Source organism: Opisthorchis viverrini (assembly GCF_000715545.1).
Source record: "Opisthorchis viverrini unplaced genomic scaffold opera_v5_56, whole genome shotgun sequence".
Lineage (NCBI taxonomy): Eukaryota > Metazoa > Platyhelminthes > Trematoda > Opisthorchiida > Opisthorchiidae > Opisthorchis > Opisthorchis viverrini.
Genome location: NW_008751713.1, coordinates 267,667 through 295,293, shown reverse-complemented (window position 1 = coordinate 295,293; position 27,627 = coordinate 267,667). Strand labels below are relative to the sequence as shown.

The window sequence follows — 27,627 nt, the reverse complement described above, 5'->3', positions numbered from 1 at the left end:
AAAGTTGGACAATAAATTATTACCGTGACAAATCTTTCTATTCTCAGTTTCTCTACACACCCTCATTTTCTGACTCGCTCTGCTCCAAAAAGGCGCTTTTTTACGCATCATCAGACCTGTGCCAGTTTTAACGCGGAAGCAGGAATGTTTGGTAGACCTGTTATAGTTGAGCCATTCGAGTAATATATATGGATTAGTGTGGAATCGTCATACCACAGAGCGAAATCACTATCACCAGTCGAATTCCTCTACCAAAGACGTCCTCTGTATTCCATGGTACTCGAGTAACCAAGGTGATATAACATTAAAGATGGGAAACTTGAAGGATGCTTACACAGAGCAACAACCATCGACAAAACAAAGGTTATGCGGCTGTAATGACTGCTGTCATTAGAAACAATTCGCCTCCCTAGAGCTACCCACTGAGGAGTCATGCGTACAAAATGAAAATGAAAATAGCAGTGATTCAGACAAATAAATTGCAGCCAGATGGGGAATGTGTTGGAATTTTCAATGTTGATAAACTTTCTGTGTGGAAAATCGGATGAGGTAAGCGCATGGGTGAATTCGTGGTTGCTACAAACAAGATGAAGGTATTATATACAAATAAGTTGACACCAACAAAAACACGAGTTGAACGTCACGTACCTGTTGGATAAATTTAAATTGTACAGTTTTAGCGGGTGCAACGACACCCAGGGCACAGACAAGTACATATGGATGGAAGGAAATTAAGGGGTTACCAGTGCGTAGTGTGAAACACAGTCAACAACATGATGAAATAAAGGGTTATGGATATCCGTTACCGTGTTCATTTGCATTCACCTTAACTGCAAAACCAAAGAATCATAGGTTCATTTATTGTATTGAGCAAGTGGCAAGCCGGTAGCATAAAGGTGGAGTTGATTGGGACGATCCCGGCGCTTCACGGAGTTATTCGTTACCAATGTAACTTGTGTGAGTGCGCCTTCTGTTTAGAGGTGTCCGACGTAAGGAGAGTGAAATCACTTCACATTTGGGAACGGGGAGAATCAAGGTCTCTGGAGAGTTTCTCTGTTGTTCTCTCCTTTGGAAGTAAGAACGCACTTAAAATCTACTCGTGGGTCTGGCGAGCAACTGGGCGTTGGCTGTTTTGGATCGTATGTGCTGTTCGCATTACCTGTTACATGCAGGTAAAACATAGAAGAGGATTAGAATTACTTTGGGGTACAGTATTTTATAATCCAGCGTGGACGTGAATCTTTTTATCAAAGCCCGAACTCAGTGAAACTGTTTTACTCAATAATATCTTCGTGTACTGATAAGACCACAAATGACTGTTTCGTCATGAAACAATGATGACAGTGCAGAAAAACCATAAGGGCAAATCAATCTTGACTCATTCAGGTTACCGGAACACCCAAATCGAGCGACTCGATGCATTTGTCAAAATGAACGAGGTAGTCAATACTGCATAGCATTTAGGGAATGCCTTTAATAATATATCCTATTTTTGTGGAGATTTCGTCTTGTAAGTGAAGCCAATCTATGCTAAAAAGCCGAGAAGCAGTGTACAGCTGTTTCATCCTTATTGGGAATCATCAGCAGTGCGCATCTCACGAAACTCCGAAGAGTCTCGAACCCGCGACCGCCCGGCTAGTAGTTTGAACACTTAACCGTTCGGCCACGAGTGGCTGATCAGCAGTGTGATTAACTCGCACTTAGACAGGATATAGCGCCGCCCTGTCTAAGTCTAGGACGTTTTGAGTCCATGGGCTTTCGCGATTGCGAGAGTTGATCGGAACATAAGTTGCAATTATGACCCGGTGGTACTTACGCTCAACGTGGCACCTGTTAGCACGAAGTTTGCATGTGTCAGGTACGCTGTCATCGTAAAATCTTGAACAGTTGCAATATTGTAGAAACGATTTCCTTCTAACACAACAGTTATGTCGCAATTTCATGTTTGAGTGCTCCAGTATTACCCCATGCTGATATGTCGCAATAAATTTCTGCAAGTTTCCGCAATCCACCAAGAATTTGAAGTAGGTCATTGTGGCCATGAGGTGGTGGCTGAGGATACCTATATGTTACGCAGTTCTCCATCATGAGGAGGATTCAAAGACGAAATACTTCTACCAGTGAAACATCTTTTTTGGCAGAATTATTTTAATTGCGGCTTTTTCTACGACAAAGATACTTCAAGAGATAAAACAACACTAAATAAAATAGCAATGAGTGTATTTCACATTGTTAGCAAGCACATTTGCAAATTTATTCCACCCAGCTTGTAAGCTTTTTTGAGTGACGTCTTTCAACAGCTATAACAAACATTATTAGTTTTATTTTGCTGCAAAGAGTACATACATGCCTGATAAAATTGTACACTGATACATTTTTTAAGAGGTCTCACTTGGACTACATTGGATACGTATCGGTTGCCATGTTTTCCACTGCCGCAGTTCGCCGCTTTGTGCGTGATCATCTTCTTCACTTCCACCATGTCCAGAATCAGAAGTCTGCTCTTCTAATTTTGAGACAGAAAGTTGCAACTGTTGTTGTAATTCAGTCTCATATGTGGAAAAAACCGCTCCGGGTGTTTTTCGGTATTCATACTTAGCCCTCAACTGTGATGTATCAAATGTTCGTCCGTCGTTCATTGAGTTGGATGTCTGTCGGGAGCCCTCTGCGCTCGTTGGATAAAAGTGGCTCTTTTGTGCCTCGGGCGCAACGGGTCCCATTTTCTGGATGATCAAAAATACACTTTTAGAAAGAGAACATATCACACTGAATGTTGAACAGCCTATATAGGAGCAATTCACAACCCAGTATTGTGATTTAACCAAAGAGCTGCGATAAACAGGATACAGAACTTTATATATATATATATATATATATGTGAAACCAATACCCCCAAAATTATACCAGTGAACCGAAAATCCATATGATCATTTCACTGTCATCTATGGGAGCTATAGCAAGATACATTTTTGTTTTTTGGGCAACAAAGAAGTCATGCAGATTCAAAGTTACTTAGGGAAGAGTCATAAGTAGCTAGCAAGCACCGTGTGAGTGTGGTTTGCGCGAAGTTACTGAGGCCATCCTTTGATTTCTGATATTTACAGCTCCTGTCAGGGTAATTAATGGTCGGTTTTGACCTGACGCACACGGAAACCTTGAAATCCCCTGTCGCTCCATAGAAGGGCGTACAACAGTGTGAATACCATTTGAAGGTAAGTGTAAAAAGCAGAATGTTGTAGGACGTGCGGAATCCTGTATTCTTCGTTCCCACAAGATGCCATTTCATATGGCTTTTACCGAGTTCTGCAGAAAATTCGATTTCGATCATTCTGCGCATAGAGAACGTCGATGCTGAGAACAGCTGTGACTGTAGTTGCAACTGTACCTTGTCTGCCATTGGAGAAATGGATGATAGGAAGTCAGGGTCCATCGTCCACAAAGACGGAAGTGATTGCATTGTGGCCGTGTATGAGAGCTGGATGCAGGCTGAATGATATTTTTCCTGGGGGCGCTGACATACAGTAAACCTTGCAGCCCACAGTCAAATCATCAGAAACACTTAGGTCGCATCGGGAGCGTCTGGCTTAATCGCCTATGCATTCCGATAGTTTAGACATGATTGTGGAGGTGAAGATGGCTGGCAATACGTTGGCGTTAACGACGAGTTAGATGAAGCCCAAACCCTTATGACAGACATGGAAAAGAGCCTTAAGCTATCCTGAAATAGCAAGTGGATTTCGGCGTGTAAGGTGTGTCTGTTGTGTTGAGGATTCTCGTAGACATAACCAAATGCTGAAAATTACAAGTAAAAGCATCAGAGATGATAAGCGATTTCCCAGAAATGAGCCGCTAGTCGATAAGAGTGCTAGTCTGGTTGACTATGGGGGGTTGAGAAAGGGGAAGTTATTTTGAGGACGATCGGTCTGTTGTTTCTATTAAGCTACAGGCAAAGAGAAGTTGAGTGAAGTTAGGATTTGGTGCTGTACAGGAGCAGATTTGACACCATGTGCCCACCCACCCACTAGACTGTCGCCAATGCTACATCCATAGGTTCACGTTTGAAGACGTATGAGGTCCCTGACTTCTACGGACCAAGTCTATACCACTTTAGCTCATGACTGCCTGGTATACTTCTCTCTTTAACTTTAAATTAGCTGCGTCCAATAATGCGTATGGTCACTGAAACTTGACATCACAACATCGGTACACACGGCTCCTTCGTTATTGGCACTGGAACTAATTGAGTAAGTATTAAGTTTTTCTTCATGTCATTACAACACCTGAACAATTTTACGTAAGATAAGTCACTGACTATGCAATTTTCCTTTCAGGATACTTGTCGAATAACGGAAAACGATAGATTGAGTGACTACCCAGTACGTTTGCACCGAGGCGAACAATAAATAAAAAACATAATTCACCATAGGTTGTTTGTGTATTTTGAGGCGTCGGAAAGGCAGAAGGACAACATGTATGAGTGTGAAGGACGTTGAACGAAACGATCATGCATAGTTGAGGCCTCATAAGCAGCTTCGTGCATGGGTACAGGTCTGGCAGTTCCGACAAGTAGCCAGGGTAAACGACAACGCCTACAGTTATAATGACAAAGTGGCTGGTCTTGTTTTTCGATAACGTCGTTATATTTGATGAAGTATTCCAGCCTATTGGAGTCATTATTTTCAATGAGCATTATGTCGTTGTGTTGGTAATTCACATGAAGATACCTGAAAACGCTACGTTGTCTGCTGAATATCTGTGCACATCTGGGAATGAGGATCATTCATAGAGGGACATACTCACATCACTATTACACAATACGTCAAGTTGTCTTCCATTATTACACTGAACGCAAGGCGAGCTTCCCAGTATCAGTGTTGTTCCGAAGTTCGCTAAACAAACTCATCCAATCTGCTATGTCTGACGAGTAAAGCACGTACAGACACTATTTAAGTAACCACATGTGTGGAAATTGCACTAGAGATTCTATAGATGTCATCTCCTATTGAAATAGCATCGCGGAACGTTAAAATTTTCTTAGACTGGACCTCGTGCTTAATACGTAAAGTGGTAACCACTCACGAGTGAGCGATCGTTCGTGCAGTTATAAGCAATATTTCACTGAAGCGCGCAATCGGAACTCCTTGTAAAATTTGCAACTCCGAAAACCCCACAGTTACGGCGAAGTTCAGTTCGGTCCGTTTCTAGTGAGCGATCCGTCCGATTGCGTCGAGGGAAGCCATAGAGTGGTCTTTTTGGCCCACCCAGTATTTCACATAATCGTGTTGAAATTCGGTGGGTGCCAAGATCAATATGAACAACAATCCGATGATCGGCTACTCAAGATCATAGGTGTTACAACTGCGGTTGGATGAGGTTGAACAGGGGCTTCCACACAGTAAAGATGCATAACATTTTACAGACTAAAGATGTATAAATTTTCATAAAGGAAACTACTCACAAGGTTGCTGAAAACCCTTCGACCTTGTCAGTAGTTTCTTTTATGAAAATATACTGCGATATCCCGAATATCGTGCCAACTGAATCATGAGGCAGCCTGTGTGCAGTATATTCAGTTGTAGAATATCATAAACGAGAGATTCCGTTGAGTCTCTGGTGAAAACCAAATTGATTCGCAAATGAGTGTATTTCTCGAAAAAAAAGTGTGTAAAGCTATAAATTGCACTCGACCCTGTGCGGATAGGGCGAAAAAGTACGTTATTATATCATCCTGTCCATACAATTAAACTATACAGCGCAAAGCCAAGTGAAATATCCGAATGAATTGGCACAGGGAAAAATACGTTCAATCAAAACGTTAGTCACTTACACCGCCAGTTTCGCCTTTCTTGCGACTCAACAGATAAGCGCGCCCCCCATTTTTTTATCTGCTTCACGTCCTCTTTAAGCACTGAATTGTACGTATAAGAGATTTATTTGAGTATGTCCTTGGAAGAAAAATTATTTGCAGACATGTCTGTTTCGCCAGCTTTCTGCTACTTGTTTTTTTCTCATTCACAGCAAGGTTTACGGTAACGAAAACCTAGAAACTAGGAGCTAGGGAATTATAGGTTGACAGTCACTGTGTTATAAGTAAAAAGTGAGCGAAATTTTGAAGCATTCCTACGACTCTTACCATAGTCGGATTTTCCGTAATACAAAATGACAATGGTGTGACAGCCGTGGGTTTGGCCACACAAAACGTGTGAACACCACTTAAGCTCAGTGGCTGGGGTGACTGGGGAAAAGTTTCGTGACCAGTGTCATTCTGGCCCAATGGAAAACTTCGAGGTTTGCTGATCAGGCTTCCATAAACACCGGCGTTGGGGATCAGAGTATGCGTATTTCCAGGGACGCTGTCACGTGTACGCTCATCATCACCGGTGGATACCTCACTCCAGTGAAGCAGATGCCCAAGATTTTCGTAGTTCTTGGCGACTGTGTCTGACTGATCAATTCGCAGGATTTGCTGTGGGAAAAGTTGACAATTACTGTTCAGCAGATAAGATCCCAAGTGAACTGAGTCACCAGCAGAATGTAAACCTTTTGAGAGGAACGGCTGAAAGGGAAAAAGTCGATTTAACTGTGCACACAACTCAAACTTCGAGTATAGTTGATACAAGATGAGTAATTCTTTCCAGTGAAGTGTGGTTCCGTTATTGCTTCAACTTGTTTATTATCAACCACAGTGATTGAAGTCCATTAAATTTCACCAGAAGACCAGACAGTTGTCACAGCGTCTTATTGATTTTTGCGTCAAAATCCTAGTTTCAGCCTTAATTTAATGACAATACAAATGACATAAGGTCTGTTTGAATGAACAGAGCTCAGTCCATTGTATTTGCCGGCGAATCTGGGCGATTCCTACATCCATTCGCTTGAGACTGTCTAACTGTGCTCTACTGGACCATACATTAAAGACTGTAAAACCTAATGTCCCCATATGAGATTGGGATTCCAGAAGTTTCCAAGTCAGGGCTCAATTATATTTCAGCAAAGCTATGGATCGGACTAGTTAGATTTGAATTTAGTCGAACCTAAGGGGCCATCATTCTATCAGTAAGTCTTGTGAGACAGGACAAAGAAAAACTTTTAGAGGTGTGATTTCCTGACGAGATATAAATGAATGTGGACGAACTGTGTGGTATTCCTGACAGTATCTTGAGCTCCAAGGACAGCTCTTTGGGGTCTATCCCAGAAGTCCCCTTTACTCTTTGTCTGGTCATTTTGAAACTACATGTTAGCTGAATGACTGCAAACTGAACAGTTACGTGGTCTGCCACTCATGCCATCATTCGCAACTTATTCGGTATTTAGCTAACCAGGAATCCTTGTGCAGACTCCGGTCTCTTGTCGTTAAGCAATGTACTGGGTACTCTGCGATTGACTATTAGATACAAACCTGTGAGACCAGAAAATGTACGTTTGACAAACTTCGTGCCAACCACGCTCGTCAGTGTATAATCTACTACCTGTAGATTTTGTTATGCGAAATGCCATTGTTGATATTGTGCGAAGAGACATATTACCAGAAAGAGGCTACTCTGTTGGGATCCCATCGTGCAGTTTTTGCTGTCAGTCGTGACTAAGAGTGCAAATCTGTTCAAGAGTTCGTCTTCCCGTGTAGGCCGTCAGACCCCCTTCTCATGGACTCCCATATACGAGAGGGTAATTTTGATTTTTGATAAGGTCTACTGTGTTGCATTTGTAGCAATCCGAGGCACTATACTCTCACGTGTCATAAGTACTCTACTGACCGGGAATTCCCCCTTGAAAGGAACTTCATCATTCCGAAAATAGGATGGACTTCACATGATTGGTGTCACATTATTCCACATTAATAACTGTAAGCTAATTGTGGAGTATATTTGGCTCTACGTCCCGTTTTTCCACTTGACAGGTTATGTTAACTTCCGTGCACAGGGAAGTCGCGTGATTCACTGTCCAGTTCAACTCAGTTCACCACTGGTTAAATCGGAATCCCAAAAAGGGAATTCAATACTTTCTGTATTCGAGAGCACATAGAATGCTAATGATTGCATGTCAAAAATTTAGAATCAAGTGATATATTGGGGTTCCTAAATGTCAACTTACGGGATTTATACCAGGATCGTCAGCAGCACTTAGCAGGCGCTGCGCGGAGGCAGGGCTCGCACTGCTGACCATGGAATGAGCTTGTCTGTGAGGGAAGTTCATAAGGTTACCGTTACCATAACCATGACAGCTATCTCTCCCACAGGATAACTGCCACTCTTCTTGCAACAGTGAACCAGGATTGACCCCTCTCGGCGGCAGGTCGCTGAACGTTTCTTCGTGAAAACTGGGCAAACCATAATGACCCAAACCTCCACCATTCCCATTCTGCCCTGGGCTTCCTAGAATAAAGCCGTTTCCGGTCTCTGAACATCCAGGTGAGGTGACAGGTCTTTGGCCCGGTCTCTGTCTTCTCCGCCTGCTACAAAAGCCCGAGCGATTTTTTGAGCATGGGCCTGAGACGCACACGATCGCGGTCACAAGAACAGATGCCAGCAGCCCTGAGACGCTGGCGAGTACTGTGATGATAAATAGATTGCTTTTGCCCTCAAATCCCCACAGCTCAAGTTCAAATCGCGTGCGGTTGTTCGAATAATAGCTGGAGGACAAGGAGTTGGTGGGCTCACTCCCACAGCAGNGCTGGAGGACAAGGAGTTGGTGGGCTCACTACCCACAGCAGGAATGTCTTTGACGAGCACTGCTAAGATCTATAATAATGAAAGGAAACGTTAGCCAAAAACGAGTAGTGGACACACTTTAAACAAGCAATTTATCCAGAGATGTTCAAACTACTTTTACTCAGAATGAAACTTGATAATCCACATTTTGTTTCAGAGGACATTATTAACTAGTTTGTTTGCTCGCGGAACCATCTTCAGCGACAGTTCCAGACAGCAGATTCTCTGTTTACCCACTGAGTAATTTAATCGGTTAAGTTCCTTAGATAAAAGTTTGAAAGTATTGGAGAGCTGAAGCACGACTTGAAAGAATAGCGCAATGGTGGACGTAGATTTTTAGTTCTTAACATATGATTAGCCGGCGGTTCTCCTTCTACATAAAAAACCGCGTAGTTCCGATAGGCGGACAGTGTGTTGATGTTAGTACACCAAGGCGTAGTTCTAAATACGTAACTTGAAAGCATTTCCAGCTTGTTCCTTCACAAGCTCGTTTGACTACTTTCAAACGAGTTCCTCTATGCAAACCCGGATAACTAGCTAACGTCTATCTGTATTCGCTGTTTTACCTTCCACATTCAAACAAATTTATTCAGAACACAAATGGATTTAGAGCTGTCTCCTCAATATTTCTTCACCAGAATGAAACAGAAGCGAATTTTACGTAATCATTTTTTCATTTATTTTGAATATATTTGAGTAAAATTTATGGAAATGTTGCGGTACATCAAGCAGAATATAAATCCACTGGCTGCCAAATAATGCAAAGTTGATTATAAATGAATAAGAAGAAAGGGATTGATAATATTCGCCAAGGAGCAGTCACAGAATATAGGACAATTCTGGCGAAACCATTTTAATAGGTATCAAGTTGAGATGACAGTGTAGTGAAATAAAATAAAATTTCAAATGCCTGTATAGTTTGCTAATTCTGGTGGTGAGAGAGTTTTCCATCGTTTCAAGTATCTAAAACCACAGAGCGTGGTAGACAATTCTACTCAGTGTCCCAAACTAATTCTCTCATATGTCGAAAAAACAGCCTCTACCAAATTATACTTCATTGCGTCATTAATATTGTTAAAACGTGACAATAGTACCGATATAGGTAACCAGATGGGCGATGACCGATGAGCATAGCAAGAGAGAGAGACCTCTTGGATGAAAAATGCTTCTATTTGTGCATTCCAAAAAAAATTTTGTGACTCGGCAGCTTTGCTAGGTATTATCAGCTAAAATGAACAACCTTTTCGAATATGAAGGCTGCTCATCGTACTACTATTATTTATTTGATAAACATGAAATCACATTGTAATTCGGAAATATCCTGCAGGAAATACAAGCAGATAGACTGCAACTTCATCAATCCGTTTCATTAATCCTTCAATGGATTTACGACACGTTCTTCGGCTGCTGGTGGCCGGTCATCCAACACAAGTTACTGGAATGACGAAATACACAGGGCTCGTACTAGTTGGATGGTAGTAGATCCCCGGACCACAGTCCACGCCATCTAAAGCCAAAGTCAATTGGTGTCCTTTTCAAAGCACTCCATGTGATTTAAACCGCAAAATCAAAACCAAGAATTTTTAAACCAAATGGCCGACACTTGCTCGACTGACATACGGTTTCGGCTTTAGAACGCTTTGTATCACAAAAACTTGTAACCACTTCTCTGTAAATGTGTGAGATGAATTGGTACAAGTTTTTTCGGGACTACTTAAAATTTTTAGATCACAACTTAGAGGGGCCATTTTAAGCTAAACATATAAGTTTCAGGCTCAGTGGAATATTTATGGAGATGGAAATATCTACTAAAATGTCAGAGGTACCAGTGTACCCCCTTCTACTTTATGGAGCATAACTGTCCAAAAACACGCTAGTTAAGCCAAATGCACTAGCGAAAATGTGGCTAGTTGATTGATCTTTCTGGGATAAATTGCAGGACCAGTTGTGAAACTGGTGGATGGTCACAAAAATGAGTGGTTACTAAGAGTTGAGGACTGTGACAACAGCAAGAAAACGGATTAGAAAACATATTTCAAAGCAACCGTTATCCGGCATGGCATGTAATACAATGAAGTCGTTCTTCCTCCACGCATCTTTTATCAGTCTCGAAAACATGTAACACCTTAATTAGCTCACACGGTGATGCAAGTACTGTTCAATAGTTCCATACAACAAATGAAAGATCTAAGCGCTCACCTTGGTGTCTTTCAAAGGAGTGGGATATCCGTCATCGATGGCAGCAACCTTGAAATAGTGCATCCCCAAATCGCTGACTGTCAGGTGCCGTTGCAGTACCACGTTGCCCGAATCATGCGTCACTCGGCAGATTGAGTTTGCCTTGGAACCAGAACCAAAATCCGTTGACGAATCTGCAAATTCCGCCAGCGTGTACCTTATATATCCGTTCGGCCCCGTATCTGGGTCCTTCGCATAAAGCTTTGTGATCAGGTGACCTGGTTTCTCGCGTACGGACAACAGTACAGTCGGTTTTGGGTTACTGCTAGTCAGAGGATCCGGGGATGATACCTCATTCTGAAGCTGTGGTTGATCGTAAAGTATGTTTGAACCGCTATCATCTTCAACTACCGGTCGATCGAAACCTAAAAGAAGTGGTCATAATTGTTCAGTTAACTTGCAAAACACTTGCTCAAATCTAAGCATTGTCTCAACTCGGATGCGACACATCTTTATAGTTAAATAGCCGTAATCACTTAATCTAGTCAAAACTGAACTAGTCAGTGGAACAGAGCACAAAACACATTCCATATATGATGTACGGTGCACGTCGTTTCCCCATGTTTGTCGGCCACTTCGTTCGATTGGCTGGGTAAGTCTTTTGAAATTCTCGGTTTTACCAACTGCTGAGAGTAGTGGCGCCCCAACCAATTGCCTTTAGGACCCAGACTAACAGACTATAAGAGAGAATTTCAGTGAGGACTTCCAAAGGGGGCCTATATGTTCACCTGTTTGATGCGCACCTAAATTACCCCTTTTTCAGGCTTCATGTAGGTTTGACAGTCTAACACATCCTGATTCACGAACAATCTCCGGATAATTTGAGGTATTATTATTATTATTATTATTACACGCACCCCTCGTGCAAACACTTTGTGTCTGTATTCAACTTTGTTGTCATCTGCCTCCTATCACAAACCAGCCACAGCAGAAGGCTTTGTCCTACGTGCCTTATTGGGCGTCATGCCGTTTTGCTCACGCGGTTCTTGTCGTGTCAAACTTTTTCACTTGATAGTGCAAGCAACTAACTTGCTGGTCAGTTTTGATTCTCATCCCCTCTCGTCCTCTCTAGTGAATGGTAGCTTGGGGATCCAGAAGCATCCAAGCAATTCAGCATCACAGTAACACCGTATCTGATAGCACATCTGCCTATAATGTCAGCATTGAGGCAGATCAACATAAACGCATTTCTATACTGAAAAAAAGAGGTTTACAGTGGAGGGAAAGCCCCTTAGTCTCTGCCCCACATGTCATGTGTCAGCTTACCAGTGTAACGGCGATGCTACTGATGGGCGAGGCATGCGAGTAGTATGTTTTCTCGTAAATCCGCTTTGCGCCTCTTGATGCTTTGATGCTTTACACTCTGAGGGAGGAAAGCAACAATATGCTTCCATTTTGTAATTCCTGGATGAATGGCCGCGAAAAGTTAACAACACCCATGAACTTACACTGAATTCAAATCGTCAACCTATTGTGTGAAAACTTACCAACTCTGAGAAGTCCGCTGGGTTGCACAAAGTTTGGAGCATTGTCGTTCACGTCCAGCACAATGATACTTATCGTGCCGGTGGAACTAAGCGGATCGGTGGGTGACAGGTCGGTCACACGGACGGCTAAGCGGTAGTATTCCTATGGTGATTAGATAATGAAAAATATGTATGCAGTCAATCGTTTCTCAATCGTGTGCAAAGCAATACAACTCTTGATTCTGGACATAAGAGTGTGCATACATTGAAAAAACATTTTTAAACCTTGCATCCATCTGAAATTGGAGTGGCGCAGGTTTTGTTGTTCAGCAGGGGACACCAAATCTATAGAATCAAACTTTTTTCAGTAGTGAATACGCTTGAACTATTCACTGAGCATATGTTTAGCTTCCAGTAGCTTTTGCAGCTTCTCCACCGCTTCGAGTGCCTCCAACAATTTGGTAATAAGTGGGTAGTTATTGACCAACTGTTATCCTGTCAGTGTTCCCTAACAAACGGAACATGTTTTGGAACGGAGCAGAAGAGATTGGTTTCCTTAGATGACCCAAGTCTCGAATAACTGCTTTGCTGCTCAGCATATTCAGCATCCAGGCAGATGAAACTTACCTTGTTTCTTCTACAAATTTGCTCCCGTAAACCTTCGTTAGTAATGTGCCTACTACTACGAGAAGGCTTCATATCTAAGCAGTGATATTTCTGGCATGAACATAAAACAGCATTAAGTAGTCTCATCAAGCGGAAAGAGCAGGATGATCCTCACGGGCGGTGTGGGTCAGTCAATAGACGTCAACAGAAGCCCATAGTTACAGACACAGTCGACGACTGGGAGTATTCGACTAATACGGGATTTTGCCGCATAATTGTTGGAACTTTCGAAGGAACAATCTTTGATGCTCCTTGTTCGTAGCCTGAACACTAAGTCACATTTGCGCATATTCATTCGTCTGTTTTAATCGGAAGGTTTGATGTTTGGCTATTCACACAGTTTAGCCTGCCCTGACTTCACCGCTTCGTAAAAATCCTAGCATCTCGCACAGTTTTCCGCTCATCCAATCTACAAGTCGGAAGTTTGCACGAATGTGCCTACGTACGCACCTGCTTCCAGCGCACGCAACATTGCGTGGGAAACGACACACGTCGATCTCGCCGCCTGTCTGTGTATGCGCGACGAGCAAATGCAGACCATGAGACACAGTTCTCCTGTTTCGCGAGCACGACAGCACACTGCTACAGCTGAGTCAGCCAATCAGAGGATCACGGTCCATTCGAGTCTGTTAAGGCGGACAAACCAAGGGAGTTTCGACAAGCGCAAGGCTGATTCAACGACGAACGCGCGCAGACAAGCGAATGTAGCGAAACGCACCAAAGCCCATCAACTAATGGCTTTAGGTGGCCTTGTTCAGTTAGAATCGGATCTTCAGTTAGAAACGGGTCTTCTTTGAAACTGCCCATTGACAGCATGGGGCAAACGTTTTCCGTTGCAGTTGACCGGATGTTGGATAGTCGCCGAGGTTGTCAATCATACCAGTAAACCTTACTTAGCATCGTGAAACATCCCCCATTGACTTGCTTACTCCACCCCGTATACCTTTGATCTCCACATCCTTTGCTCGTTCGTACCCGTCCCGCCGCAAGGCCGCCCCGTCCGTCACTGGTACACTAGCATTTGTGTGGCACTGACTTATCTACCCGCATGTATTCGTACCCATCTGCTGGGCCAGTGACTCGCTCTGTCAGGATTTCGGTCTGATTGCACCACCAGTCGCACTGTGCCGGTCGGTGACATGCTTGTGCACTTGTTCACTCTAGGACCGTGGACATTTGAGGTTCGTTGTGTAGCTTAACTCCCCTCCGTGTAAACAGTGCCGTAGACTTTCGAATCCACTTCTTCCTTTTGATATTCGGGATCGTCAAATCTATGCGTGACGCAAAGTTCCGTATCGGGAACCTCAACAAGAACCTCAGTAAGAAGTTTCCAGGCCGTTGCCATTGCATCACCTTCTCTGTGGATCGATAGATGACAGAAAAACAGTACCCAGTACTTCGAACATATGGGGCCATCCAGTGTGTCCACCCGTTGGCTGACGGCAAATTCGTCACATGTGCCACCAAATGTTTCAATGCTAAGTAGGTGGTGTACGGTCCACCAGTGGGAGAAACGTAGTAATCGATCAACAGGTTCAATCTAAGCGGGAACCTGTGCGATGCAAGGAGCCTCGGGTAACCACGATCCCCTACACATCACTTATCTGGTGTTATCATCATCCGTGAAGTTGAAGAAACTTTACCCTTCAGCCCAAACAGTACAGCTCAGCTGGTAAAATACTTCAAGGTATGCAGTAAAAAGTGAAGCTGCACAGCTTCGGATACCTGCAGTCCTAAGAGCTAGATTGTGGTGATCCAGAGAGGCGATACACACTGCTCTTGGTTTTTCAAACACGAATTTCTTTTGGGTGTTGTCCACGAAGGAAATGAATACTGTGGTTCACCAGTCGCAGTCAGTCTCAAATACTGGACCAGCAGTGGTTCTTGTAGAATTGGTCGGGCAGGACGTCACGGCATTGATCAGACACTAAACAATAACTCTGGCAATAATTGTGTCAATTTCACCGGAAATATGCACAACGTCGTTCATGACGAGAAGAGCGTTCAGGCTCGGCGAAGGTATGGATATGTACTGAAAGATTACCGCCACCGAAGGCCGACGACTGAGGGAATCGCATGAGGCATCCAATAAGGATCGCACCGATTTCTTTATCCCAATATGTGTACGCTTCGATAGTAGCATTAGTACTCATTTACAGCTGAAACTGATGTAAACAGAATACTCAAATAAGCTTCACGAGAGTAGTCTCCGGTTTCAGTTGGATGGATATTCAAAACAAGAAAACTCTCGCACTCAGTTTGTTAAAATTCCATGTTTAATTTCTTGCCCGTTAGTATAAGATACATTCTTCTAGCTAATAAGCTTAGTTGATCGTCAGACGTACAGACCGCCTTTACGCAAGTCCAGCAACCTTCTTTCTGTGCTGTCAGATCCAGAATCGATTCGTTCCCTTAAAGCTTAGCTACACATTTGTAATTACGTATGCTGTTCCCCATTAGGTTTACCGTTTCACCATCTCAAGTCCCGTTCTTTCGTATGTTGATTACTCTATCATAGTTAAGTCATCGAAACAGGTCTATAAGTGAAGTGAAATTTCTGAAAATGTCTTCATCTGCTTTGTACTCGTCAGCTGCTTTGACGTCTGTAATAGCTCCACCAACAACATTCTTCCTATCCAATACGACCTGCAACCACATCAACTTCCTGCATGCATGAGGGAATTTGCTGAATGCCCCTATTCTTGGTCGCAAAGATCGTAACAGCGGGGACTACTGTAACTTCGTACCTTGTTTATAATCAAGTAACTGAGTGACCGAAAGAAGTCTAACAATCTACTGTCCTGGTATTAAGCTTCACGTAAGAGGGAGGTTGACGAGTGGCGGTGAGGTAATTCCCCATTTGTATTCTGTATAAATTTAAGCTAGGGTGCGTGATACTATAATTCAGGAAGTGGAGAACAGTATGGTAAACAGTTCAAATTTGTGCCTACCGCTGATCTATCCTAATTTTGCGAGCAAGGATCTGTGTCAGAAAAAACATTGTTCGCCTATCGCCTTGGCTTCAAACAGAATAGCTAAAGTCTTCTGATGGTTGTCTGAATGAGAGGGACAAAAATGCTAACATGGCTCATGTTCATTCGATCACCATCCGGCTTAGTTTCCCCTATCAAGTGAAAACAAGCACAGGCAGCGTAAGCTGTCATTGCACGTGGCGGACACGTTTCTTTTTTCATTCTACCTGTGGTCAGCAGTCACCAGGACTCATTTGACGACAACAAACAAAAGTGTTGATGTTCTAAAAGTGAAAATACTCGCAGTTAGGTCTCATGAGAATCGATGCAATCTTCCAAAGTTCCATGGTCGGGGTCTGATGGTGCTACAAAAGCGTGTACAGAGAGTGAAGGTAGATTTTTCACATTTTCCTCGCTCATCAAATTACACCACGGTATTCCTCTTATAATTTGGTGAGGCAGACTAATAACTGATCTGATTTTGATCACTGGTTAGTTGGCTGTTTCCACTAACCACCACGATTTATTCGTCAAAATTAGCGAAATGCATTGGGATTTTTCTGAAGAAGATTAAAACAGGGCCCCTAAGTGTACTAAATGATGCTAGGGCCAACCAATAAGCCCCTATGGAACCACGATCCATTGGGGTTTTGACTCATCTTGCTTACTAGCGCTTGCAGTTTGCTGTTGTATCTTGACTGTATATGAAGGCTACCTAAAGCTATCGACCTCTCAGTGATCGAGCTTGGATATCCATGCGAGTTCAGCGCTAAACCAGCATTCCGCTTGCCGAAACTCGACCAGTCTGTCCATCCTACATTCCTAACATCATCTGCACTTGCGCCCACAGACCGTAAGCAAGAGCTACCAGTGTCGCTTCCATGCGGTGGTGAGATGTGGTGAGTACATCTGTGCAAACATGTGACGTACTGATCGGATAGCTGGAAAATGTTTATACTTAGATTTTAAAGATGAAGTGGATCCACCGCAGGTTAATCGACAGTTCAGTAACACGGGGATTGGACATGGTCGGCCACTATGGTATTTTGCTTAGCGATAACTTTGGAAGTACAAACGTCCTCTAAAGACCTTTATCTATAGGAGCAAACCTGAATCATTTTTGTGCACTTTCATTTCTCTCCCGCAGCAGTAAATCCAGTCGGGAAATTCGACAGTTTTCTCGAACTAGGTTCCTTCGTATATATTTGTAATGTACTACTCATAAGGTTGCTGAAAATCCGTCGACAGCCCACGACCGGTTTCGTCCTTCTTGGGGCTCATCAGGTAGGTGCAGTCCCCGGGGTTTCCACCAACCTTATGTTCTACTTGAAACCAAATTGCACGAAATTAGCGAATATACACTCATCTGCAAACTAATTTGGTTCTTTCGAGAGACTCACCTGGAACCCAGCTGAATCTCTCGTTTATGATTCAGCCGGGTTCCAGGTGAGTCTTTCGAAAGAACCAAATTAGTTTGCAGATGAGTGTATATTCGCTAGGTTCCTTCGTCTTTCGTGCATGGTTTCAGCTATTGGTTGATCAGTTTTTAGTTACACGTGTAAAAGGAAGGCAGTAAAAGTATCCCGTTCAGAAATTCTTTATTTAGAGTATCTGTTGGAAGAATGACCATTTCACTGTGATTGAAAAAGAACCTTACCTAAACAATGTAACAGAGCCAGGATGCTCTGTATCCTTTTCGTTAAAGGCCTCCGTCTTTTGGTTTGATTGATTTTCAAAACATACTCTCCCAGTAATCAGATACACTACTCCGACTGTTTTAATAATGCTGTTACTATCGCCAGTGAGCAGTGCAAGACTGAGTCATCATTACTTTCAAGAAATTTTGGGTCGTGAATAGTTCTCAAGGTTTCGGAAGTAGACTTCCTCTAACCAGTCACGCCATCCAGGATGAAAACTCTAAAAGCAACCCGCAGCCAAACTATCCTTGGTGCAAGTCATTGGCTTTGAGTAGTGAATGAATATCGATGGCAGCTTGAGCGTTCCGCATCCAATACAGAAGTTTGAGCGGTTCGCATCGTGTGCGCTTTGTTAGGATACGGGGCAACCGTAATGCAGCGCTGACTGGTCTCTCACATATATAAACAAATGGATAAATTAATAAATAAGCAATTAATTGATTAATTAATGGTGAAAGCCCACCCGATGGGTGGGATTTTTTTACCTTCTGAACAGATTAATTATATTTTGTAAACCGCAAATATAATCATGGAAAATATATCATTATGGATATTTGTCATATTGTCACCTGATACCCACAGGTTCGGTAGATAAACCCAATCTACTGTATCCCGTTCGGTGAAGCTTTGCGGTCAAATATGAATTCAATCACTGACTTAAGCTGTCGGCGAAAAATGTGAGTGAACCCGAATGGGTCTTCCCATTGCAAGTTGTAGTGTCTGTAATCCATTGTCACACATTTACCACTTTTCCTGAACTTAAACTACACTTTGTAACTGTCGTACATATTTTATCATGACGTTTGTTTTAATGTTACGAATATAGAATTTTCCGGCGCGACTTGCTGACTTCTTGCTGAACGAGTGTATCTACGCTCCGTTGGACTGTTTGCTGACCGCTGAATCAGTGGGACTAGATCTCTGTGTTTGGGTCAAATGTTGAACGTCACAGTAAATCCCCGTGATATTTTTCAGCCGTGAATAACATTCCTATCGTGGAATATATCACTCACACTTCAATCATCCGTGGAAAATTTCTACGAGTGAATATTTCTTTCACAGCTGGTTACTGCATTTGGATCGGTGTAGTGGACTATTGGATCTACGCATTCGTGAGTCCTCATTCGACTACTCATTCTTTTAATATTGTGATCTTGTGATTTTGTATTGGTCACTTTGGTTGTTAATTTGTCCTGACACGCTGATAAGGTCCTAGCCCGCTACAAAGTTTACTCAGCGATTTCTTCTCATGTTTCGCTTATAGAAGTCGAAACTTGGTAAATAACCCCTAGAATTCGTCAAATGGCCTCGTTTGTCGTTTTATCACTCATCGTTTTAATCGTAGCTGGAGAGGACGGCCACTCACTGTCCACATTTAAATTACAAGGTGTTTCTGCGTTATAAGGGAACTTACCCGAGTAGTGGGCGGAAACTGTAACAATGTTTGTGTAGTCAGATGTATTCAGTTCTCTTTCAGTGCTACCTATGACCTACTCCTGCTAAGGAAGTATTCAGCTCCCAACGCGCCTCGCCCAGTATCCGAAAAACAGGAATACGAGTCATGACTAAGAATTCAAACTCACTTTCTCCTCCCGGTCCAATTCTCTGTTCGTATACAACGAACCATTATGGAGCAGACGGAACTGCGTCAAGTATGGCAATGGGGTTTCTTTGGCCAGTTCAAAATGTAGTTGCGCATTCGGTCCGATATCGTCATCTTTGGCAAGTAGGTCACCAATATGAGTGTTTCCGGGAAGATTCTCTTGTATGGCAAATAAATTTCGGTCACCAATGCGGCCAGTCTGCAGGTGTGCGCGATCGATAATAGGCAGTTCTCCTTCGCAGGGTAGTAGATGAGGTCGATGATCATTCACGTCCAGGATGGTCAAGTTTAGTAGCACAGACGAAGACAGGCGTTCTTTCCCGTGATCATTTGCTACTACTGTAACCTATGATGTGTAAGTTTGTGAATGGAAACGAGGTTATGGTCTCCAGATTGTACCTCCAATATAAAATGTACACCATCAGCGCAGAGGTTGGATCAAACTTTTTTCAAATAGGATGCTCTTAGGACCATGCGTCTTGACGAGTAACTGCAATAAAGTCATGTACGTCAAGTCAGTACGAAAAAATGAGTACGGTCATGCCGTGGGGTGTCAGAGAGTGAGAAGTGCAGAATATTTCAGCGAGAGCATGGCCAAGTTTGTTAATTAAATGTTGATGATTCTGGATAGGCAATTTGGGATCTTGACTGTGAAGATTAAGCAGTTTTTGAGTACTGTACATAATGAAGCTGATATTTTTAGATAGAGTCCCCGTGTTTTCTCCTTGCTTGCTTTGTATCCTGTTCTGTAAAAAAGCAACCAGAGTGTGATCACTATTGGTATCTATCAACGACTTGGACAGAGCACACCCATTTCTACGTAAAAGAAACTGGAGTGGATCTTCTTGAAAAATTCCCGTCTTTTATTAGTGATGCTTAAACCTCAAATTCACGAAGATCCGGAGCAAGTAACCAACTGATGCAGTCACGTAGTTACTACTGGAGTTTAAAATGTCAACAACTTCTGTCAGCCTTGAGATTACTCATGTATTAGAACCTAACCAAATGTTGACAGTCATCGTAGATAGCACTCCTACCTGATAAGAATCGCGTGTCTCTCGATCAAAGATCACGTTCGCTGTGATCCAACCGGTCAAAGAATCCACCTTGAAATTGGCTCTGTCAAGTAAAGAGTAGCTGATTTTTGCGTTGTCTCCCTCGTCCGCGTCAGTGGCTTTCACCTGAAAAGCAACCCGATGTAGTTAATTGTTTTATATACAGTCTAAACTGCGGAAAACGATGAAAAAAGCAATGCCTGGTCGGGTTTGAAGACAATTCATTTTGTGTAAACCAAGTTCTGTTCGTCAGGTTCGTTGTTGCTCAGAAAGTGAATATCGGTCATCATGAAATATACTCACTCGCAGCTTACATTGATGTTAACGAGGAACAATTGAATTTATCGTTTTATAATAAACTGAATCTACTGCACAAAGGCCGTCTCATTTTTCAGCTGAAGGACTCATTTGAATCTCTTGTTAACACCAAATGGACCCGTTACTTAGACCTGGGTGACGACGCCAGCTTGATGAGCTTCAAGAGGGGCGAAAATGACAGTTGGCTGTCGAAGAGATTTCAGCAACCATGTGGGTATCATGTTCCGTCGAGCAAATAATAATCATTATTTAGTAAGTTGTCACTGTCACTTGCTGACAGGTTTATCACACTAAGTGTTTTCTATTCTATTTGTCTTCATAGGCTCCAGAAATTCTAATTTAGGTATTCCTGTGAAAAACAAAATTCCTACCCACATTGATGTCACAATGGTATCGTTTTCCTTTACCATGAATGGGTCTAGGTACAGCTGATCAAAACTGGTAAACAGTGAATAAAAGAACATCGGGTAGTTTTTCGAGGTTATTCATGGTTTACCTGTATTATTTTTTCTCCCAGTAGATTGTTCTCCCTGACAGCCACATGATAAACCGACTGGGAGAAGACAGGAGGATGGTCGTTTACGTCTCTCACCATCAATGTAGCCGTCATGGTTGCTGTGTGTTTCACCCCGGGCCTGTTCTCATTCGCCAGACCATTCCCATCCGAGCAAACCAGATAGACAAACAGCCGACCCAACTGGGGCCCACTGAATGCCTCTCGGTCGAGCACTACACGCGTCGTCAAATCGTACACGGAAGCACTGGGATTGCTCATAGGATCTGGTAAGAACGAGAGCACTTGGTGACGTCGCAGATCCTCAGGTTCCCAACATTCCACTTTACCATTCACAGCCTCACTGTCAGGATCTTGGATGCGCACCTGTGTTGTGAAATTGGCGATAAGTATCAGGAATTTAGACAGTAGAGGTCATGCAATGAATCATAATCGTTTTACCAAAGTTCAATAAATTAGATTGGAAAATGAGCCACAATAAACCATTGAGTACAACACTGCTTTAAATGTATTACTGTAAGTTCAACTTGGCTTCTGGTCTCGGTTTAAAAATCCATACTTCAATTGTAAGTTACTTCTGCTGCCAGCGATAGTCTGAACAGAATGTTTGCTTAATCTCTTGTTTATAGTAATCTTAGGAATTTGCCGCACAAATGCCCCCTCATGTTGCATTTGGAACAATAATCAAGATATCGAAGTAATCTTTTTGATATGACACTACTTGATGAGTAGTTTGGATCGGATTAAACATCATCACTGATGTGCATCGTAGCATTTATGCCTCAGATAATTGAAAAGATGACTGAGTAAACAGAGCGTGCTGCACAACTCTTTCAAACTTTCCGACAAAAAATATCGATCGAGATTGCATCATGTGAGTGAAGTCAGTTTATGATGAAAATTTGAGCGTCATTGCATGCCTATTTCATTCTTCTTAGAATTCATCAAGAGATGTACAATCCACCAACCTTCGGGTAGATTCGAACCCGTGACCTACCGACAGTTGAAGACTTAACTATTCGAACATGGGCAGCCGTTCAGCAGTATAGTCAACCAGCACTTAGACAAAAGCAGGTCAACACCGGCCACGTGATGTGAATCCGGTGATTGAATGCCACGTGGCACTATATGCTGTCTACGTGCGAGCTGATCATACTGCTGATCAGTTTAGTGTTCAACCACCAGCCGGAAAACCGCAGATTGGAATCTAGTTGAACATTCATTAGTTGTGCGATGTTGATGATTCCCGATCAGGAGGAAACAGGCGTGCGGGGCTTGCCGGCTTTACGGCATGAATTCATTTTAGTTGCAAGATAAAACCGTGATAGAAATTTCTGAACTTTCTTCTAACACCAACAAAAACAGCACCGCATTATAGGACATGTGGGAATACTCCAAGCCTAGTTGAGGGTCTAAAAATTTTCTGAAGTCAGGAGATTTTTTCGAGCAGATTGGCTGTTGAAGAGAATGGAGTTCAGTGACAGTGAACGAGGGTCAACCGCATAACAAGGTGGCGTCACAATTTCAGAGGGTTATTCGCAACATTCTCTGGGTTAAACTAAATTGAGCGTATTTCCGCGAAAAATACCGTAAGTGAAATCTATCCTAACGAAGTGTAAGATCACAGGAAAAGGAATATGGGAGGGACAACCTTGGACCACAAAACATCAAACATATGCCAGCATATTATATGAATATATAATGCTATTTCACAGTACAGAGTGTTTTACGGTTGTTGAGTTCGTACTTCAACCGGAAACTTAAGAGGTGACTCATAGGTTATACAGATATGTGACCGCATTCAGTTGATTATCTTTTCTTCTGGTGATTCTCAGTGGAGAAGCAACACGGTGATGTTTCAACCTGAAAGTAAGGATATGTTACATCCACTTTTATCAGATATGCTAGCTAATAATCTTCAGCAGAACCAGGTGATATATTTAGATTACAGTCATCTTCGATGAAGAAATTACATCCCTTGTTCGGTTCAGCAGCTAGAATTTGAAAACATTCACCAGAACATGAAACTATCACCATCCAGCCTTGCAGAATTTTCGCTCCATTTCGAGACATCATTCTGCACACACCAGGCCTAGAAGTACTCACAACAAATGTTCAAGGGTGCGGCTCTCAACATAGTTGTAGCTACGTCGTAGAGTCTGTAGTTCCCCTTGCAGTGTATGTCGTTCTGCACGCGGAAAAACACATCCATCGGTACCTAGCTCAAATGTTGCATGTAGTCCAAAGGTTCGGAACGATTTACCTTTTCTATTCAGTATAACAGCGTTTTTTTTTGAGCAAATACAAAAGAATCACTGTTTGAAATCATATAAAAATTATGAACTTTTGAGAGAAAGTCGGGAACAAAAATACCTCACTAGTTGGTTCGGAAGCTCTCTTTTCTTCATAATTATCTCGGACAATTAATGTAAGCATAGCACCAGATATTATTTCAAGATAACACTTACTCGACCAATGAGCTTGCCCACGGACGCATTCTCGTCAGCAACCAAACGCTTTGGATTTACCTCAAACTCCGGCGGTTCGTCATTGACATCCAGCACATGAACAAAGAGGCTGCTTTGTGCTGTGAACTCCCCATCGTTGACGCGAATCGGGACCTTATATGTGTGGCGAAGCTCAAAGTTGAGAAAACTCCGCAGCCGCACTACTCCACTCGACTCCACGTTAAAGGTGGCACTCATTACTGCTACTTCTGCAGAAGATCCCATCGAATAGACAAGTTGCGCTGTGCTGTCTGGATCATGCGCGACCAGCTGAGTGGAAAATTGTACATCGTTATAATCTAACTGTAGAAACACACTACTGACAAGAATATAGTAGGTAAATGTAAAAGTCGTTTGATCCCAACACAGATATGGCCTCGTGCTGATCCAGATGCAAATTATATGCTTGGAAATATTAACAAATAAATAGAAATAAATAAGTAAATCATGTCCGTCTGGGTAAAATGTTGTTGGATCTTAGTCGATCCCGATCTTTTGGACAGTGGAATACGTGTGAGATCTTTTTCTCGTTTCATTAGACTTTCGGTGAAACGGAAATACTCATCTTGTTGTCTGCTGGCTGCTAATAGCAGCTGTCCGCTGTGACGCCTGTAGGATACCTCTTAATGTTAGTTCTGGTGTTCGTAAACAAAGTGTTACGAGTTACGAGTGTTGTGAGTCATCATACCCAGCGTCAGCTTATCCGTGTGATCCCACATAGACAAAACCGGATTGGCCTCGTACATCCAATAATTTTGTGTGATTGACACATTACACACGAAATTAGGCGAAAAACAGATGTTCATGCAGCATCTGAGTGCAACGTGCCAGTCATTCAGTAAATACGGCTGCCACTAACGATCCGGCTGAAGCTTACAATATCTTATTACACGATGTTCTGAAGAGCGAATTACCTATTGCAGCTGCCGGTTTAATGACTCCACGACTTAATGACCTGAGGCTTATAGGCTAGAGAGACTGTCACGTCAGAGATTGCGTGACTTGCTAATCCATTGCACAATCCATGCATATGGCTGAAGTTTAATTCAGTTTAATTTTTAGCTTGTAGTATTAAGTGTGTGGGACTTGGTTCGAAAAAGTCCTATATTATGGGCAGGAACAACGAATCGGAATTTTTCACAGGAACGGGGATCGAATCGGATTGGAGCTGAGAAGCACCTAGCCCTGGCTCAGATTTGATTCATTACTGTACAACAGATGTGGCCGGTTCTCTGGAAACCCGACCACAATATCACTTTTGTCTTCACTGAATTATCTTTCAGATTTAATCGAAAATGGTTAACTGTGTGAAATGATAGGCAAGTGCGTACTCAGGATAATTAAAGCCTGATCCTTCTACCCACACTTGATGAATGCTAAAAGGGCTGACGTAGCCGAGTCATTCGGGATACAACCGCATTGATGGGCAGTAGCCATGTTGTGCGACGAAGTTAACATGCAGGTCACATTTAATCTAGCACAATCTGTATAACCGTACAATTAGTATTGTCCTACTTCGCAAAATAACCGAGGATCGACTGATTTTCAGTCAAAAACACTGTTTGCCACAGTGTTGCAAGCATTTTGCTATTAAGAGCATATATGACATTAGTAACTCTAATAAAGGTGTACCACCAAACACCTGAATTGAATACTCAATGAATCAGCCATTTTCAAGCCCAAAAATTCAACCAGCTACAATGAAACTGCTGTGAAGGAATGGCAATAGCTGTGATGGATAAATATTGGATGCAATATCTGTTCAGTCGGTTGTTTGTGAGTATCTCTTGATCCAATAAACATTGTTGGTGCGAGCAACAGAAGTACATCTTAAGTGAACACGGAGACAAGGTGATAATCTCATGGCCAAACCGCAACTGAACTAGGCATGTTACCAAATGCTTTAACAGTCGACCAGACAAACCGTTATTTCCAAAGATATCTTCTATTAAGAGTTGAGTGATGCACAAAATCATCATCATCATCATCATCATCATCATCATCATCATCATCATCATCATCATCATCATCATCATCATCATCATCATCATCATCATCATTGTCAGCTGTAATAACCGCGTACTCGTCGTATAGTGGTTGTAGCTGCCGCAGTTTCGTTCACCGATGATCTGGGGGAGGGGGAGGTAGCTGAGCATTGCAGCCGGGAGCTGATAAATTGGTGCATAAATCCAGCACTGTAGATGGACTGTCAAGTGGAGGGTGGAAAAGGAGCTATGGATTGAAGGCAATAGCTTGGCTGCACGAGCGTCATTGAGGGCGCGACTAAGGTCATGTTTGACAATGTCTGCAGCCACTGATGTGGCCCGTCTCGGGGTCCCCATCCAGGAAGATGGCAGTGACCAGCGCAGCTGAGTTTGCTGGTGATGGCTTCCAGAGTTCACTGCCAAGTCATTAATTTGACCGCCTCTGGCTCTCTTCCACCCTTCATGTGGTTGTGCAAAAAGATCCCTTGGAGGGAGACGGTCGACTGTCATGCGTAACACGTGGCCAAGCCAGCGCAACCTATGCAGTGTGATCAGTTCATCTATCGAGGGTAAGTTGTTTCTCCCGATACCATTCGACATACTTCAGAATTACTGATCTGGTGTTCCCACCAGATTAGGGCACAAATTAGGGCTTAAGAGCAATATACGGATCGCCGGTGAAATCCCTCAGTTTCACACTTTAAGATTTAAAGTTCCTATGTACTCACCAAGGAAAATCTGATATCATCGAGAAAAACGGTTAGCGAAAAACAAAGCATCGAACAGCAACTGAGTTGCTAATTTGTGACAGAACAACCTGCAGAAAAGCCTGTGTATCGGTTTTCGTGAAATCTCAGACAAATAAGCTCCCCTTCATACATTTCAGGAGGAACACATATCACAGTTTAGCAACTAATCCTTTTCATGAAGCGCACCAATGAGGAAAAATTGTGAATTTCCTAAATACCACTTCTGTCAACTTGTGATCACCTACATAGCCGAAACTTCCATAAAATACTTGAGTAACACGTCGATTAGAATGGGGTGCCCTGTCAAATGCAAAAACAAGGGAGGACGTCTAGGAAAGTTAACAGCTGTATTGCGTCAGAATTGGCTTGGAGCAGTAACATCTTGAATAGGGATGTGAAATGGTTGTAAATCAGCCAACAGAACAGACAAATTTTAAGCACACTTTAGCGTGAGAACCATAGCAACAGCTAGGTTGGCCCAACAGTGATGATCTTGCAGCAAACTAACATTACTCCATTCCTGTTCTGCAACTTTGGCAAGTCACTGCTAGTGGTGATATAATGGCCAAGTTGAATTCGGGCTTCCGTTTAGCCGAAAGAATAGAGGAAAAAGTAAGTTTGGAGAACAATTGTCCTCTAATCGCGTTTCATGCTTCTGTCTCCGTGATGGTGGAGGGGATTTCGAAAGTAAAGGCATCCAGTTGGTTGTTCCTATCAACGTTCTTGGTATGATTCCCGCCTGTGGAGTTTTCCTGTATTCGAATACAATCTATTAAACTTGGTGCGATCGGGTCAAGGCAAGGAAGCTCAAGCATACTAAGCTTATGAGGATTTGATTCCCCATGGCATTCGTTCTTCTTATCCACATGACAGACTGTCCATATTCGTTTAGGCACTGAAGCCGCGGAAAATTCCTCTGCGCTCGCTGTCGTTCTTTACTTCTTCTTGGCAAGGAACCTTTTTTCCCGTTCCAGTTTGAGACAGCACTTTAATCACACAATGTGAAGTGAGTTGCCGAACCACACAGCATAAGCATTATTTTTGTCTCTCATTGGACGATTCGACTGTCTGTGCTCAATGGGTGCTCATGGGGAAGTAATTCATCCTCATAGAATTGTTCCTTTCAGGTGCTCCCAAGCACCTATATTA

General features: G+C 42.7%; 1 protein-coding gene across 1 annotated transcript; it reads right to left on the bottom strand.

Moving 5' to 3' along the window:
- Positions 1-374: 374 nt before the first annotated feature.
- T265_13331 (hypothetical protein) lies at positions 375-24,149 on the bottom strand (the record flags this gene model as incomplete). Its single annotated transcript, XM_009168405.1, is given in 11 exon segments — positions 375-1,159; positions 2,393-2,723; positions 6,134-6,556; positions 8,092-8,539; positions 8,551-8,738; positions 10,908-11,311; positions 12,434-12,575; positions 19,331-19,696; positions 20,388-20,531; positions 21,220-21,603; positions 23,706-24,149. Coding segments are annotated over 11 exon segments (3,402 nt in total), but the record flags the coding sequence as incomplete, so codon positions are not given.
- Positions 24,150-27,627: the final 3,478 nt, after the last annotated feature.